At 38.5% G+C, this 17,589-nt stretch overlaps 2 protein-coding genes across 2 annotated transcripts in view; both read right to left on the bottom strand.

Annotated features, from left to right (window-relative positions):
* LOC100975751 (UDP-glucuronosyltransferase 1A1) overlaps nt 1-7,425 on the bottom strand; it is a 140,355-nt gene extending 132,930 nt beyond the window's left edge. The window contains exon 1 of the mRNA XM_057301549.1: nt 6,535-7,425. Within this exon, the coding sequence (XP_057157532.1) occupies nt 6,535-7,389 (855 nt within the window). The 5' untranslated portion in view covers nt 7,390-7,425. The remainder of the gene's footprint in view (nt 1-6,534) is intronic.
* Nucleotides 7,426-16,366: 8,941 nt separating this feature from the next.
* Nucleotides 16,367-17,380, bottom strand: LOC129397317 (UDP-glucuronosyltransferase 1A9-like). Its single transcript, XM_055109241.2, has one exon. It carries the CDS (start codon nt 17,378-17,380, stop codon nt 16,367-16,369), a length of 1,014 nt encoding a protein of 337 aa, XP_054965216.2.
* Nucleotides 17,381-17,589: the final 209 nt, after the last annotated feature.

Below are 17,589 nucleotides of genomic sequence, written 5' to 3'. Positions count from 1 at the left end.
GCCTCCTAACACTCCTTGCTTTGTGCCCTGCACATAAATGCCTTCCTTTCTCCCATTGCAAATCTCAGTGTGGATGTTTGGTCTTACTGTGCTAGGTGAGTGAACCCCAGTTTAGTTTAGTGTGATAACAATAGTCAAGTCTGAATCACTCACAGATGGAATAGGGAAGTGCAGGTAAGTATGGCTTGCCCAGCCAGACAGTTCCAGGGGCACCTGTCCTAGTAGAAGATAAGGTGTTTATAACTTCCTTCAGGGGCTTGTAACAATGTGGGTTGTGGTTCCAGGAGCAGTGGGGAGGGGCACAGGCCACTAAGTTAAGCCATGACAAAGGGATTATACAGAAGAGACATAAAGTAGGATTTCCACTTGCCCATGTTTATGAAGTAAAGAGACCCTGGGTCATAGGGATGAAGGGAAAGAACATGCTATGATTCCAAACATTTGGCTTCATGCTGCACCTGCCATCTTCCCTGCTTGGCACACCATCCCCCCAACTTCTCCCAAGATTGCCACTCCTCATCCTGCAAGGCCCCCTATGATCAGCTCTCTTTGCATCCTTTTCTTTCAAAGTATGTCTCACAGTTTGTAGCTAATCAATGCCTTCCTCTCCATTAGAATGGCAAAGCCATGTTCATTTGATTATGGCCATATCCCAGTCACTCAAAGACTCTCAACAGATATTTGTTCAATGAAGGACGTTTAATATTAAATTTTTTAAAAAAGAGCCAGCTGCATGTTATTCTGTAACACCAACAGAAACAAGACGAACTCATGTTTGCTGAGGGATTAGAGACCATGTGATGTAAGTCAAACCCACTCTAGGCGCATTTCACTGCATGTGACATTCCCAAAAGGATGGAGATAGGACATTTCCCAAGAAGTTTCCTGTCAACACAGGGAGGCAGTCAGGTATAGAGGTTAGGCACATGGGCTCGAAAATTAGAACATCAGGGTTTATCGTATACAAATGTTCACAACAACATTATTTTTCATGGCTGAAAATGGGAAACAACCCAAATGTCCACCAACTGATGAGTGGATAAAAAAAATGCGGTAAATCCATACAATGGAATATTCAGCCATGTAAAGGAATGAAATACTGATTCATGCTACAATATGGATAAGCCACAAAACTAAGTGAAAGAAGCCGGTCATAAAGGCTTCCATTTCCATGAAATGCCCAGAATAGGCAAATCCATACAGACAGAAAGTAAATTAGTGCTGAGGGGTAGAAGAAGGGGGAGAAATAAGGAGTGACTGCCAGTGGGCATGGGGTTTCTTTTTGGAGTGAGGAAAATGATCTGGAATTAGATATTGGTGATGGTTGATTGTATCTGGGAGCACACAGAAAACCACTGAATTTTACGATACATGAATTACATATCAATTTTTAAATTTTATTTATTTATGTATTTATTGATTTATTTATTTTGAGACAAGGTCTTAGTCTATCACCCAGGCTGGAGTGGAGTGGAATAGTCATGGCTTACTGCAGCCTTAACCTCCTGGGTTTACAGGAGATCCTCCCACCTCAGCCTCCTGAGTAGCTGGGACCACAGGCATATGCCACCAGGCCCAGCTAATTTTTAAAACATTTTTTGTAGAGACAGTGTCTCCCTATGTTGTCCAGGCTAGTCTCAAACTCCTGGGCTTAAGTGATCTTCCTGCCTTGGCCTCCTAAAGTGCTGTGATTACCTGTGTGAGCCACCACACTCAGCCTTTTTTTCTTTCCTTTTTTTTTTTTTTTTAAAGAATGTATGGGCTTGAATTCTGGCTCCCCCACTTACTTGAGGCATAACCTTGGGCAAGTCACTCAACCCCTCTGTGCCTCAGTTTCATCATCTGAAAAATAGGTCTGCCAATAATGCCAGCTTCCATGTAAATACTTAGGGTAGCAGCTGGTACACGGTAAGCCTCCAATATATGTTAGCTTTTATTATATTTAATTTGCAAATTCTCCCTAAGGAGACAGTCCACCCATCTGAAGTTTAAATCATTCAAGGGAAACTTGCATCAAGAAGACAATATTGATATCTCACCATGTTGTTTTGAAGACAGTCTGAATGCATGGTTAAGATCATTAATCTTGTGGAGGTTGGAGATAATTGTGCTGGAAAACGCATATCACCAACCCAATTATGGGTATTGCTGGTTCATAGCCACATGCCAGTCATCTGCATGTATTATCATATTTAATCTAGATAACGCTGAGTTTTTACCCAAGTTTATGCAAGTGTCACAGCTTAAGTACTTATGAAATCAGGCTTGGAGGACTCCAGGGTCCGCGTGCTCAAACACTACATTGAACCACCTCCTAAAGTCCTCTAGTGTTGAAACCAAGACTTGGGGTACAACTTCCCTGCCTTGCTAATTAATTACTGACAGCTTCCCTGCATGAGTCAGCCAGTGGGATGCCCTTTCTTGTTGACCCCTCTGGGGCAGGAATCATGCAGAAAAAGTGACAGAAAGGAAAGACATAGGTGGGGAAGGAGATAGAAAAGAGGAATAAAATAGGTAGGGAAAAGTAACAGGGGAGGTGGAAAGAGGAGAGTTGGAGTGTTGCATAAAATAAAGCCAGTGAGGCTAGGGAAGGCAAGAGGTTGACCTTCATAGCCGGTGGGAGGGTGCAGGCCAGAGGGCACCACCAGAATATCCTGAGTGGGCCAAAGAGGTAGTGTATCGTGTTTGATATCACATTATCAAGATAGATTGAAGGAGAGAGAGAGACAGTCAAAGAAAGCAGCAGTAATCCACACTAACTTCTGAAACCAGGGATTTCAGAAAGCCACAGAAAGGTTAGCTTCTAACGCAGGTGGAGGCTCCACCTGGGCTCACCTGTTCAGAAAGTTTCATAGGAAAGGAAAAAATAGGATGTTTCATGGGAGAGCCTCCATGTCAAGCATGCGTGTGTTTATCTGCACACCTTAATAAGGGCGCCCACACGAGTTGTCTTTTCATTCTCTTGATAGTATCCTTTGATATACAAAAGTTTTTGTATAAAAACATTTTGATAAAGTCAGATTTATCTCTTGTTTTTCTTGTTTTAGTTTCTTGTACTTTTGGTACAAGAAAAAAAAAATCTCAGAAACCATTTCCAAATCCAAGGTCACAAATATTTTTCTAATTTTTTCTTCTAAGAGTTTTACAGTTTTAGATTTTCTATTTAGGTCTTTGATCCATTTCAAGTTAATTTTTATATATGATACAAGGTAAGGGTGCAACTTCATTCTCTTGGACTTGGATATGCAGTTGTCCCAGAACCCTCTGCTGAAGACACTATTCTTTGCCATTTCAATGCTCTTGGCACCATGATAAAAATCAAGGCAAAGGATGTACAGGATTATTTCTGGACTTTAAATTCTATTCCATTGATCTACATATAAAAGACTTTTTTGAGACAATCAGGATAAATTTAATGATGGATTGAAAATGAGATAATATTAAAGAATTATTGAGTGTCTTAGGTATTGTGTCCATGAAACAAATTTTCCTTATTTTTTATATTTAGTGAAGTATTTCGTGATGAGACAACATGCCAAGATTTTCTTTAAAACAAAAAGTCAAAATTTTTCTTTAAAATGGAAGAAAAAATGGAGAAAGACGAAGCAGTACAGCAAGATATTGAAAATTATTTAACTTAAGAATGGCTATATGGGTACACATTATGCCATAGCCTCTCCTTGGTATATGTTCGAAAGCTTTGATAATAAAAAGTTGAAATAAATAATCTTAGAGGGAGGCCTTGGGCTTGCCCAGTAACAGGTAAATTTGAATTTGGATCAAAAACAGAATGCGAGAGCAATGGGGAAAGCATAGATCTTTTCTTGCTGTAACCACATCCCAGTCCCAGTTCTCCAGAGCTGCACTGGCCCTAGATGGTGTAGATTCAGCTCGAATTCTTTATAACTGGATTCAACCATCAATTCTGCTGTAATTCACCAACAAGTCAAGAAAAGTGGAAGTGATTTTCTTTTTTTCTCAATAAAACCACTTTAAGTCCGGGTGTGGTGGTTCACACCTGTAATCTCAACACTTTGAAAGGCCGAGGCGGGCGGATCACTTGAGGTCAGGAGTCAGAGACCAGCCTGGCCAACATGGTGAAACCCCGTCTCTATTAAAAATACAAAACAAAACCGTTTTAATGTTCTCCTGAATGATGATCTACCATCCTTGTTAAAGTATTTAATTACATCCCTGGATGTAATTCACCTGGATAGACTCAATAAGATTTTGTTATAGGAAACCTTTCAGAAAAAAAATCTCCTGTGTAGAGCTTAAGACATTGCACACAAACACACCTGCACATACAGACACATACGTGCACAAACACCACATACACACACACTGCATCATCAAGCAATGCTTTCTTTTCATCAGACAGACGAAATGCAGACTATGAATCCTGTTGTCTAACAAGGTACAAAAAACTGTATACTTTTCCAAGACACACCCTGCCCATATGAAACAAGAAAGGAACACTATACAGTGTCCATAAATTTTTCTATGACAATTTACTTTTGTGGTTGAGCCATATCCAGGGCTCTTTGCCAAAGGGCACTCTTTATGATCTGAATTCTTCTTTGATAATTATATTTATTTCATATTTATAAATATATACATTAATACATAACCTTCCACATCTATAAATCCTATCATATGTATATTCCTTAAAGGCATATAAATGCATATATTTTATACACAACTGAAGATATACAAATAACCAAAATATGTAAAACTATATATGGTTCAATGTTTCATATTTTATAGATCTCTCTATCATATACCATTATAGGTGGTATAGAATCATATATAATTTCTACATCTCTAAATCCCTTTGGGTGACCCTTTGAGCCACAACAAACTCAGCATAGGTTCAGAAAGTGGCAGGCCACACACTTGGCTAGAGGGTGAGGCTGCAGGCAATACCTGAGTGGTGGCTGGTGCTGTAATTGATGGAGGGTAAATGGGAGAGACACTTTGACAAGTCTATCCTCTTAGCGTCCTACAACTTGCATCTCCTCGCCTGGTCTTGCCAAGAGCTGAAAGTCATGTTTCATTTGAAAGGCCTACAACTGTAGTCTCCCTGATTTTTAGAAAGCGCTTGGTTGCATTTTCCCATGAGTTGGTTGAACAGTCACTCTTTCACCAAACATCTGCCAATATGAGAGAGAATGTGACTGTGTTACAAAGTCTACTGAACTTTGTAAGAAGCCAGAACAATAGATAAAAATGTATACTCCATCCCTAACAAAATAATATACTTAGATCAGACACCAGGTGTTTCACCTGGATTTAGCAACTATGCATTTGCCAAGAATCTTACTCTTGTATTTGTCAAGACTTTTTCAATTGCAAGTGACCAAATCCTAATTTAAGCTGGCTAGACCAACAATATTAATAATGTTTTGGAACTACATGCTCCGCCAAAATAAGAGGTATAAATACCAGGGGAGGGAATAATTTGCAGATGATATTGCATAATTAATACACCTTACATACTAATATGAGAGTTTAGTAATATGACTACATACAAGATAAATGTGTAAAACTCAAAGCAGTACATTAATTATGCATAGTTAATTCAAAAGAGAAATGGGAAAATTGCCTTGCACATAATGGTTTCAAAAATAATGAAATGCAGAGGAATAAAGGTTAATAAGAAAGATGAAATACTTTTATAAAGTGCAAAATTTTATTTATGGAAATAAAACAAAATCTGAATAAATAATGAGGGATTCATATTCTTGAGTAGGAAGATGTAATAGCAAAAGAAGGCCAATCTCACTCATTTAGTGAAAACCAAGCAACCATACTCATAGGATGATACCCTACTGAGATAAAAGCAAAAATATGAAAATATATATAATGTAAAGAAAGTATACAAGAATTCTTATTATTGCTCATAAACCCCAAAAGTGGAAAACACTTAAATCTCTATCAATCTTAATTGGTTGGAAAACTACATTGCATCCAAAGTAAAGACTATCATGCAATTATTAAAAGAACATGTCAAATCTGTATGCATTGACCTGTAAAGATATCTTTAACTTATTGACAAGAGAAAAATCTAACATAAAAAAACATAGCCAGCATGATAGTAGATTTTATATTGATAAAATAGAAGTGACAATTTACCCTAAATATATGCATATATATAGTATGATTTCAAAAAAATTGAAAACAATTCACACAAAACTGCTAAGAATATTTTCCTCTGGGGGTAGTGTAGAATTAGCAAAAAAAGGGAAGTTTCATTTCTTACTGTGGTTTTTTTGTATTTTTCCAAAAATAGCATTTAGATTGCAGCCTAGATATGATCTACAATTATATCAATTGTATACACTTACATATCAACAAGAGCTGCTTTATACAATTTGCTACCCAACAATTAAGTGAATTGGTACAAAAGAATTCCTTAAACCAGAAAGAAATTCCAAATGGGACAAATGTAAATGATAAATTATGATTCTGTAAGAAATCTTTTAATTTCCAAAGCCAGATTATTCTTAATGTGCTAAAGGGGAGATAACTTACCATAGGCACTGGCTTTCCCTGATGACAGTTGATACCACCAATGAAGATCATATTGGGCATCACGGGTTTGGGATACTCCAAAACAAAGTCAGTTCGCAACAACCAAATTGATGTGTGGCTATAGAGATCATATGCCGTGACAGGTGTTTGGAGAATTTCAGAGGCTATTTCTAAGACATTTTTGAAAAAATAGGGGCAAAATAAATGTTCCTCCAAGTGCATGATGTGGTTCCATACTCTCTCCTTGAAAGTCATGGCGTCTGAGAACCCTAAGAGAAGTCTGGGAATGTAGGAAAGAGGAACAGGGCACTGTGCACCTTCTTCAAGATAGTGGCAAAATATTCCCCTGGCGAAGACCACAGAGGGGAGGGAGAAATATTTGGCAACAATTAAGCCACAGGCATCAAAAGGATCGAGAAACACTGCATCAAAAGAACTCTCCTTTAAGTATTCTACTAATTTTTTGTCCTTAAACAAACTCCTGCAATTTGAAAAAAATAAGTCAAAAATACCATTGGATGAACTTGTTAATAGAGAAAATGCACTTCGCAGTGGTGCCGTCCAGCGAGCATCGGCAAAAACCATGAACTCCCGGTCCTGATCCTCCAGAGTGTATGAGGTTGAGTAAGTCTTCACTGTGCAATTCAGTGATCTTCCCAGTTGCCAACTCACCTCTGGCATGACTACGACCACCTCATGCCCCCTGAGGATGAGTTTCTCCACCACCGACTGCATGGTGAACCAGTGGCTCCCATCCATGGGCACTACCAGCAGCTTCCCTGCCTTGGCAAAGCCACAGGTCAGCAGTAGACACACATAAAGGGGAAGGAGGCCAGTCCACCCTGCACGAGCCATCAGAGAACTTCAGCCCAGAGCCGCAGCTGGGATTCTAAGCTCCTATAATATAGTACGTGGAAGAAGTACAGATAGAACCTGCCCTCAAAAGAAGGCGTGTACTCATTCACTCATTTAAAAAAAAATTCACATTCACTGCCAATGATTTACTCATAATAATACATGAGTAGCCTTTGCTGAGATACCTGCTTATATGTTTTCAAGAAAAGAGTAACTCATCATCTTTGCCTTGGGGACAGATCATGCCCTGTGCTGCAATATGAGTTTAGAAACAAAATTATTAAGCAATGCTTTTGGCCTTGACGACATTGAAAGATAAAAAGGAAAGTAAATTTGAACGAAGCTAATAATTTTGGAATTTGTCACAAAGAAAAATTTGCAATTTTTTTTTTTTTGAGATGGAGTCTTGCTGTGTCATCCAGGCTGGAGTGCAGTGGTAAGATCTAGGCTCACTGCAACCTCCACTTCCTGGGTTCAAACGATTCTCCTGCCTCAGCCTCAGTAGCTGGGATTACAGGTGCACGCTGCCACGCCCAGCTAACTTTTTGTATTTTAGTGGAGACGGGGTTTCACCATGTTGCCCAGGCTGGTCTCGAACTCCTGAGCTCAGGCAATCTGCCCATCTCGGCCTCCCAAAATGCTGGGATTACAGGCATGAGCCACTACACCTGGCCAAAGTTTATAGACAATTTTTATTTTGTCCTCTGCCCAGAAAGAAATTGGCATCTCATGTTCGACGGAAAGAGAGCAAGGGTCTTAGCGTTGACCTCCTAACTGGGAGGAAATTGCGGCTCACCTGTGTCTCTGCAATACACAGCTCACTTGCGCATTGCAGAGACACAGGTGAGCCACAATTGTGACACAGGTGAGCCACAAGTGCTGCTTGTCTTTTTTCATTTCCAAATCTTCTGAGGCCTCTGAAATGCTGTAATGAGATTGACAACCCTGCCTCCATGGACCCTTCCAGAAATTTGATGGAATGTGACTGTCACCTATTTTAAATGGCTTTCCTCAGATACATTGTCTGCAGTGGTGAGTCGCCGTCCCTATGCTTGTCCAAGCACTCTGATGAGCTGTCTCTCTCTGCCCACTCTGCTTCTGCATTCTGAACAGAGCTGTAGGCCTTTGCTATGGGCCCACCCCAATCACTTTGGTGCTCATCTTCAGGAATCTATGTATTGTTTCCTCCATTCTACCGAGCACCCCTTGAGGATGAGCTTACATCTTCTACCTGTTTTCATCCTCCTTCCACAGCACCCATGCTTTGCCTTGCACAGAGGAAGTCCATGGGAATTCTCACTGCATTGGGCTGAATTCCATCATGCAGATTTTAATGGGTGAGCTCAGCAGTGTGTGTTAGGCAACACACTGAGGAGCATTTAGTGAGGGATTCAACAGCCAACCTCAGGGCATAATTCTTGTAGAAGCACAAGATGGTTCCTTCCAGGACACCCTAACTGGTACTAGACAGTTGCTTAGTCACTTTCCTCTAGTACATACTACACTACTATAATAATTTTGTTGCTACCTCCTGTTGCTATTGCAGGGAGCTAAAGTGTGGCTTAAATGCATGTGATATGACGTTTATACCCTCTGCGCGTTTCTTCTCTCTAGTAAATTGCGTGTCAGAGTAAAAAATGATCTCTTATGGTTCTACTGTATTTTTCATCATGTTTAGTGTAATTTTGTAAACCTTGAATACCACCATGGGACTATAAAGTGCAACTAATGATGCTGCAAGTACTCCCAAGAAGCAAAGAAAAATCATGACATTACCAAAAAAACTTGAATTACTTGATAGGTACCGTAGATTGAGCTCTGCCGCTATGATTGCCTGCCATTTCAAAATCAATGAAGATAGATAAGGACCATTGCAAAAGAAAGAAAGAGAAAAAGAAAAAAGAGAGAGAGAAAGAAAGAAAAGAGAAGAAAAGATTCATGAAGACATTGCTGCAGCTATGCCAGCAGAAGCCAAACCTCGCATTTTTTTGTGAAATACATTTTTGTCTCATATTGAAAATGCAACTTTAATGTGGGTGTAGGATTGCTATAAGAAAGGCTTATTTATAGATGCCAATGTGATTTGAGAAAAATTAAAGTCATTTTATGACAACTTAAAGCAAAAGAGAGGTGAAGAATCTAAAACTGGAGAATTTAATGGCAACAATGGATGGTTTGCTAGTTTTACAAAGAGGTTTGGCTTTAAAATTGTCCAGATAGCAGGAGAACCAGCCTCTGCCAAGCAAAAGGAGGCAGATGAGTTCCCAGATGCCATGAAGAAAAGCATTGAGGAGAAAGGATATCTGCCTGAACAGGGTTTTAATACAGATGACAGTGCCCTATTCTGGAAAAAACAAAAACAAACAAACAAAAAAAAAGATGACACAAAAGACATTTATTGGCAAGGAAGAAAACCAAGCACCAGAATGTAAGGCAGGAAGGGATAGGCTAACTCTACTGTTTTGTGTAAATGCAGTCAAGTTTACAGTCAGGACTGCCCTCATCGGTAGAACTGCCAAACCTCGAGCCTTGAAAGGAAAAGATCAACACTCACTGACAGTTTTATTGTTGTACAAAAAGAAGGACTCGACAATAAGAACGCGTTTTCTGGATTGGTTCCATCAATGCTTTGTCCCTGAAGGCACAAAATGCATTGCCAGCAAGGGACTGTCTTTTAAAGTTCTTTTGATATTGGACCATTCCCTAGCCACCCAGAACCCACAAGTTCAACACTGAAGGTGTCAAAATGGTCTACGTGCTTCCAAACCCAACATCTCTAATTCAGTCTCTCAATCAGGTGTCTTAAGGAAATTTAGAACTCATTACACACAGTTTTCTATGGAAAATGTTGTCAATACTATGGAAGAGAATCTGGATAGAGAATGTCATGAAAGTCCAGAAGGATTACACCACTGAAGATGCCACTGTTATTATAGAAAGAGCTGTGAAAGCCACCAAGCCCCAAACAATACATTTCTTCTGGAGAAAACTATGACCAGATGTTGCACATGACTTCACAGGATTTATGACAGAGCCAATCAAGGAAGTCATGAAAGGGATTATGGATACAGCAACAAAATGTTGGGGATAAGGTATTTCAAAATATGACTCTTGGAGAAATTCAAGAGCCAATAGATGCCACACTCAGGGAATTAATAGATGACCTGATAGAGATGAGTGCTTTCCAATCAGTACTTGATGAGAAAGAAGATGTAGAAGAAGCAGTGCCAGAAAAAAAATTGGCCTTACACAATACAAGCCTCATAGAAATGCTTCCAATTATTTAAGACTGCTATTGACTTCTATTACGACACGAACCCTTATGGGCACTGAAACTAAAGCAAATGGGGAAGAAGGATTAGTGCTGTATAAAAGCATTTTTAAATACATCAAAGAGAAAAAAACAGACAGTAATTATGATGTATTTCCATAAGGTTACACCAAGTGCACCTGCCTCTCCTGCCTCCCCTTCCACCTCCTCTACCTCTTCTGCCTCTGCCACCCTGAGACAGCAAAATCAACATCTACTCCTCCTCCTCCACAGCCCACTCAATGGAAGATGATGAGGATGGAGACCTTTATGATGATTCACTTCCACTTATACATACTCAACTTTTATTTTAGATTCAGGAGTACATGTGCAGGTTACCTGAGTATATTGTGTGATGCTGATGTTTGGGGTATGATTGCTCCCATCACCCAAGTACTGAGCATAGTACCCAATAGTTTTTCAACTCTTGCAGCCCTTCCTCTCCCCTTTAGGAGTCCATAGTGTCTATTGTTGCCATCTTTATGCCCAAAAGTACCCACTATTTAGCTCCCATTTCTAAGTGAAAACAATGGTATTTGGTGTTCTGTGCCTGTATATATTCCCTTAGGGTAATGACCTCCAGCCGCATCCATGTTGTTACAAAGGACATGATTTCATTCTTTTTTTATGGCTGCATATTCCATGGAGTATGTGTTCCACATTTTCCTCATCTGAGCCACTGTTGACGGGCACCTAGGTTGATTTCATGTCTTTTCTATTCTGAATAGAGCTGCAATGAACATACCAGTGCCTGTGTTTCTTGGTAAAACGATTTTTTTTACATATATCTAGTAATGGGATTGCTGGGTCGAATGACAGTTCTGTTTTAAGTTCTTTGCAAAATCTCCAAACTACTTCCCACAGGGGATGAACTAATTTGCATTCCCACCAAGAGGGTACAAGTGTTCCCTTTTCTCAGCAGCCTCACCAGCATCTATTATTTCTTGACTTTTTAATAACAGCCACTCTAACTGGTGTGAGGTGATATCTTATTGTGGTTTTCATCTTCATTTTTCTGGTAACTAGTGATGTTGAGCATTTTTTCATATGTTACGTTTTTTAATAACATTTTCTTTTCTCTAGCTAGCTGTATTGTCATAATACAGGATATAATACTAATAACATACAAAATATGTGTTAATTGACTGTTTATGGTATTGGTAAGGCTTTTGGTAAACACTTGGCTATTAGTAGTTAAGTTTTTGGAGAATCAAAAGTTCTATGCGGATTTTCTACTACACACGGGTTGGTCCCCTTCATTCCCACATTGTTCAGGGGTCAACTATACTAGCAATGAACACTTGAAAACTGGATTAAAAATACCACTTAAATAGCATCAAAAGCATGATATACTTAGGGATATATCTGACAAAGGATGTGAAAGACTGTACACTGAAAACTACAGAGCACTGATGACGGACCTAAATAAAAAGATATGTTAATGAATTGGAAAACTCAAAATTGCTAAGATGTTGTTTCTCCCCAGTTGATCTATAAATAAAATACAATCCCAATCAAAATCCTAGCAGGATTTTTGCACACATTAGTGAACTTATTTTAAAATGCATATGGTAATGCAAAAGACCTCCAATAGCAAAAGCAATTTGAAAAAAAAAAATTAGAGGTAACACTACCTCATTTATAGATTATTACACGGCTATAGTAATCAAATATTTCACAAATAGATCAACAGAACAGAATACAAAGTCTAGAAATACGTGCACAGATGTATGAACAACCAAGTTTTTACAAAGGTACAAAGGCAATGCAGTGGAGAAAAGGTTCTGTTTTTCTACAGTTGAATATTCACACGCAAGAAAACAAGAAAAGACCTCTGTGTCTTCCTACCAAAAGTCTATAAACCCAGTTTTACCACGATGAAAACATCAGGCAAAACACACACTGACATTCTAGAGGAACATTCTACAGGACGTCTGACTAGGACTGCTCGAAACTGCCCAAGTCACTAAAAACAAGGAGAGTCTGAGAAACCGTCACAGGCTGGAGGAGACAAAGGAGACATGATGACTACATTTCAGGTGGTATCACTGGGATCCCATAAAAGAACAGGGATATTAAGTAAAAATTAATGAAATCTGAAGGAAACAGACTTTAGCTTTTAGCTCATCATTATGCGTCAATATTGGTGAATGAGTTGTGATGGATGTGCCATAGAAACATGAGATTTAACAATGGTGGAAACTGGACACAGGGTAGATGAAAATTCTCTAAACTATTTGTTGTAACCTTGCTATAATCCTATATTTATTCTACAATGAAGTATTTGTAAGAAAAGTCACTCAACAGACTGTGAGAAAATATTTGCAGGACCCCTGTGGATGCACACAGGGGTGATTCATCAGTGAATTCATCATCAACCATGCTTCTGATGAATCCATCGGTGAAGGATTCATCAGAGGCATGGTGGGAGCTGGCTGGATGATCTCCACAAATGGTTTTGGAGTCTGACGCTGGAGCTCAAGGACCCCACGGTGGGTCTTCTGTTGAAAAGACTATTCTTTCCCATTTGAATGATCTTGACACACTTGTCAAACTTTGGCACCTAGTCAATTGGCCAAGGATGTATATGTATGGGTTTATTTCTGAATTCTCCATTCTATTCCATTGATCTGTATGGAAAGATGTTGTGTGAGACAATCCGGGGAAATTTTATTATGGACTGTAAATGAGATAATATTAAAGAATTTTTATTGTCTTAGATATGATAATGATATTGTGGCTATGTAACAAATTTTTCTTATTTTTTATATTAAATGAATTGTTCAGTGATGGAATGACATGCCAAGAATTTCTTTTTAAAAAGATACAAATTTATTTTTTAAAGTTTTCTTTAAAAAGATAGAATAAAGGGATAGATGAATTAGTACAGCAAAATAGTGAAAATTCTTTAACCTAAGAATGGATAAGTGGGTGCTCATTACACTGAGTCTCTCCGTTGTGTATGTTTGAAAACTTTGAAAATAAAAACTTGAAGTAAATAATTTTAGTGGGAGGCCTTAGTCTTGTCCACCAAAAGCTAACTTTGAATTTGGATCTTGGACTATAGCCAGAATCTTACAGCAAGGGGGGAAGCACAGATCTCTTATTTATCTGTAACCATATCCCACCCCCAGAGCTGCACCTGCCATGGATGGTATAGACAAAGCCTGAATTCTTTTCACCTAAAACCAGTCATTAATTCTGTTGGAACTCATCAAAAATTCAAAAAGACTAGGGACCTCCTCTTTTTGCCATTAAAACTATTTCAATGTTCTGCGGAATTATTTACACATCATTAATCAACACACACACATTAGAACGCTGGAATGTAAAAGAATGACCACACGGAATGATATAGTTTAGAAGTTTGTCCCCTCCAAATCTCTCGTTGAAATTTGATCCCTGACATTGAAGACGGGGCCATCTGCCATCCTTGTTAAAGTATTTAATTACATCCCTGGATGTAATTCCCCTGGATAGCCTCAAGGAGATTTTGTTACAGGAGGCCTTCAAGAAAATCCCCTATGCAGGGTCTGGGACACTGCACACAAACACACCTGCACATACACAAACACATACATGTGCAAACACATACTCCATCATCAAGTAATGCTTCCTTCTCATCAGACAGATAAGACACAGACTCTGAATCCTGTTTCCCAGCAAGATGTAACCAACTGCATGCTTTTCCCAGACACATCCTGGCATCTGAAACAAGGAAGGAGCAATATGAAGTGTCCATCCTTCTGTCAATGACAATTTACTTCTGTGGTTGGGCCATATCCAAGGCTCTTTGCCGGAAAGCCTTCTTTGAGTTCTGAATTCCTCTGTGAGAACTCCGCTGGCTTTACACGTATAGTCATAAATACATACATTAATATATGTAACCTTCCACAAGTATAAAAACTTTCATACATCCATATTCTTTAATAGACACATAAACACATTTATTTCATATCTCATAAAAGATATTTATAATCAAAATAAATGAAACCATATATAGTTTGATGTTTCATATTTTATAGATAACCCTCTATCATAGGTGATATAAAATCATATATAGGTTTTTATCTCTCTAAAGGCCTCTGGGTGACGTTGTGAGGCACAATAAATTCAGTGTGGGTTCAGGAAGTGGCAGGGCCTTACCCTCAGCCAAAGGTTGTGGGGTGCAGGCAACACATAAGTGGTGCCTGTTACTATAATTAATGGAGGATACTATAATTTATGGAGGGTAAAGGGGAGAAAAGTGCTTAGACAAGTCTAACCTCTTAGATTTCTGCCATTTGCATCTCCTAGCCTAGTCTTGTGAAGATCTGAAAGTCATGCCTAATTTTGAAAGGCCTACAACTGTAGTCCTCCTGCTTTTTAGAAAGAGCATTATTTCACTTTCCCATGAGTTGGCTGAACAGTCACTCTTTCACCAAACATCTGCCAATATGTGAGAGAAGATGACTGTGTTACCAAGTCTACTGAACCTTGTGAGGAGCCAGAACAATAGATAAATTGTATACTCCATCCCTCCAAAATAATATACTGAGATTAGACATTAGGTGTTTAATCTGGATTCAGCCAACCACACATTTGCTAAGAATGTTATTCTGGTATTTGTCATGGACTTTTCAATCACAAGTGATTGAATCCCTATTTAAAATTTAAACTGGCTACTCTCACAATATTACTCAATAGTGCTTTGGAAGTATAAGCTCCAGCAAAGCAAAATAAGTGGTATAAATATCAGAGAAGGGAATTCTTTGCAGATGACATTGTATATTGTACATCTACTGTATACTACAAAATAATAAGATAAGTTAGTAATGTGGCTGGATACAAGATACATATGCAAAAAACAAAACCTTAATTACCCATAGTCAGTTACATGTAGAAATGGAAAAATTGTCCTGTACCCAATAGTTTCAAAAATAATGAAATGCTGAGGAATAAATGTTAATAAGAAACACAAAATGCTTATATAGTGAAAATTTTTATTTATGTATATAAAACAAGATCTGAATAAATAGTGAGACATACATATTCCTGAACAGGAAGACATAATAGCAAAAAAATGCCAATCCTTCTCAATTCATGGAAATCCTGTAACCCTACATGTAGGGCTCTAGTCAACTAAGATAAAAGCAAGAATATGGAAATATATTCATGTAAGGAAAGTATTAAAGAGTGTTTACATGGCCCTATTCATAAAGGCAAAAAATGCAAAATGCTTAAATCTATATCAATATTAATTGGTTAAAAACTACATTGCATCCAAAATAAAGTATTTTATGCAATTATTAATAGAACTTGTCAAATCTGTCTGTATTGGTCTATAAAGGTATTTATAATTTATTGGCAAGTGAAAAATGCAAAGAAAAGAAGAATATGTCCAGCCCAATACTAGATTTTATTTTAACAAAATAGGTGTGAGAATTTACATTAGATATTGTATATACCTAAAGTACTTTTTTAAAAAAATTAAAAGAATGTTCACAAAACTAAGACCATTTCCTCTGGGGGGGTCATATAGAATTAACAAAAAAGGGAAGTTTCATTTCTTACTGTGGTTTTTGGTACTTTTCTAAACATGGTACTTAAAAATGTAGGCTGAATATGATCCACAATTTTATAAGTTATAAATACATATCTTCAAGAAGGGCAGTTTTATAAAATTTGCTACTGACGAGTACATGCATTGGCACAAAATAATTTGTTAAACTGGAAAGAAATTTGAAATGAAACAAATGAAAATGTCAAATCACAGTTCACTACAGAATCCTTTTTTAATTTCCAAAGGTGAAGTATTCTTAAGGTGCTAAAGGAGAGATAACTTACCATAGGCAACGGCTTTCCCTGATGGCAGTTGATACCACCAATGAAGATCATGTTGGGCATCACGGGTTTGGGATAGTCCAAAACGAAGTCCGTTCGCAACAACCAAATTGATGTGTGGCTGTAGAGATCATACTCCGTAACAGGTGTTTGGAGAATTTCAGAGGCTATTTCTAGGGCATTTTTGAAAAAACGGTGGCATAATAAATGTTCCTCTAAGTGCATGATGTGGTTCCGTACTTTCTCCTTGAAAGTCATGGCATCTGAGAACCCTAAGAGAATTCTGGGGACATAGGAAAGAGGTGCAGGGCACTGTGCACCTTCTTCAAGATAGTGGCAAAGTATTCCCCTGGTGAAGACCACGGAGGGGAGGGAGAAATATTTGGCAACAATTAAGCCACAGTTATCAAAAGGATCGAGAAACACTGCATCAAAAGAACTCTCCTTTAAGTATTCTACTAATTTTTTGTCCTTAAACAAACTCCTGCAATTTGAAAAAAATAAGTCAAAAATGTCATTGTATGAACCCATTAATAGAGAATATATACTTCGTACTTGTGCTTTCCATTGAGCATGGGCAAAAGCCTTGAACTCCCGGTCCAGATCCTCCAGGGTATATGAAGTTGAATAAGTCTTCACTGTGCAATTCAGTGATCTTCCCAGTTGCCAACTCACCTCTGGCATGACTACAACCACCTCATGCCCCCTGAGAATGAGTTTCTCCACCACCGACCTCATGGTGAACCAGTGGCTCCCATCCATGGGCACTACCAGTAGCTTCCCTGCCTCGGCAAAGCCACAGGTCAGCAGCAGACACACACATAGAGGAAGGGGGCTGGTCCACCCTGTGCAAGCCATCAGAGAACTGCAGCTGAGAGCAAGCAGCTGGGAATCTAAGCTCCTATGATACAGTAGGTGGGAGAAATACCAGCACAAAACCTGACCCCAATAGAGGGCGTGTTTTTATCCTTTCATAAAAAAAAATCAGTCACTGACAATGATTTACCCAAAAGAACAAGAATATATGAGTAGCTTTTGCTGAGATATCTATTTGTATGTTTTCCAGA

The sequence above is a fragment of the Pan paniscus genome, chromosome 13, assembly GCF_029289425.2.
Source record: "Pan paniscus chromosome 13, NHGRI_mPanPan1-v2.0_pri, whole genome shotgun sequence".
Classification (NCBI taxonomy): Eukaryota; Metazoa; Chordata; class Mammalia; order Primates; family Hominidae; genus Pan; species Pan paniscus.
Note: the sequence above shows the minus strand (reverse complement) of the source record. Positions and strands in the feature narration are given on the sequence as shown.

Excerpts from the sequence above, each read along its gene's own strand:
- LOC129397317 (XM_055109241.2), bottom strand. The coding sequence starts at position 17,380 with ATGGCTTGCACAGGGTGGACCAGCCCCCTTCCTCTATGTGTGTGTCTG.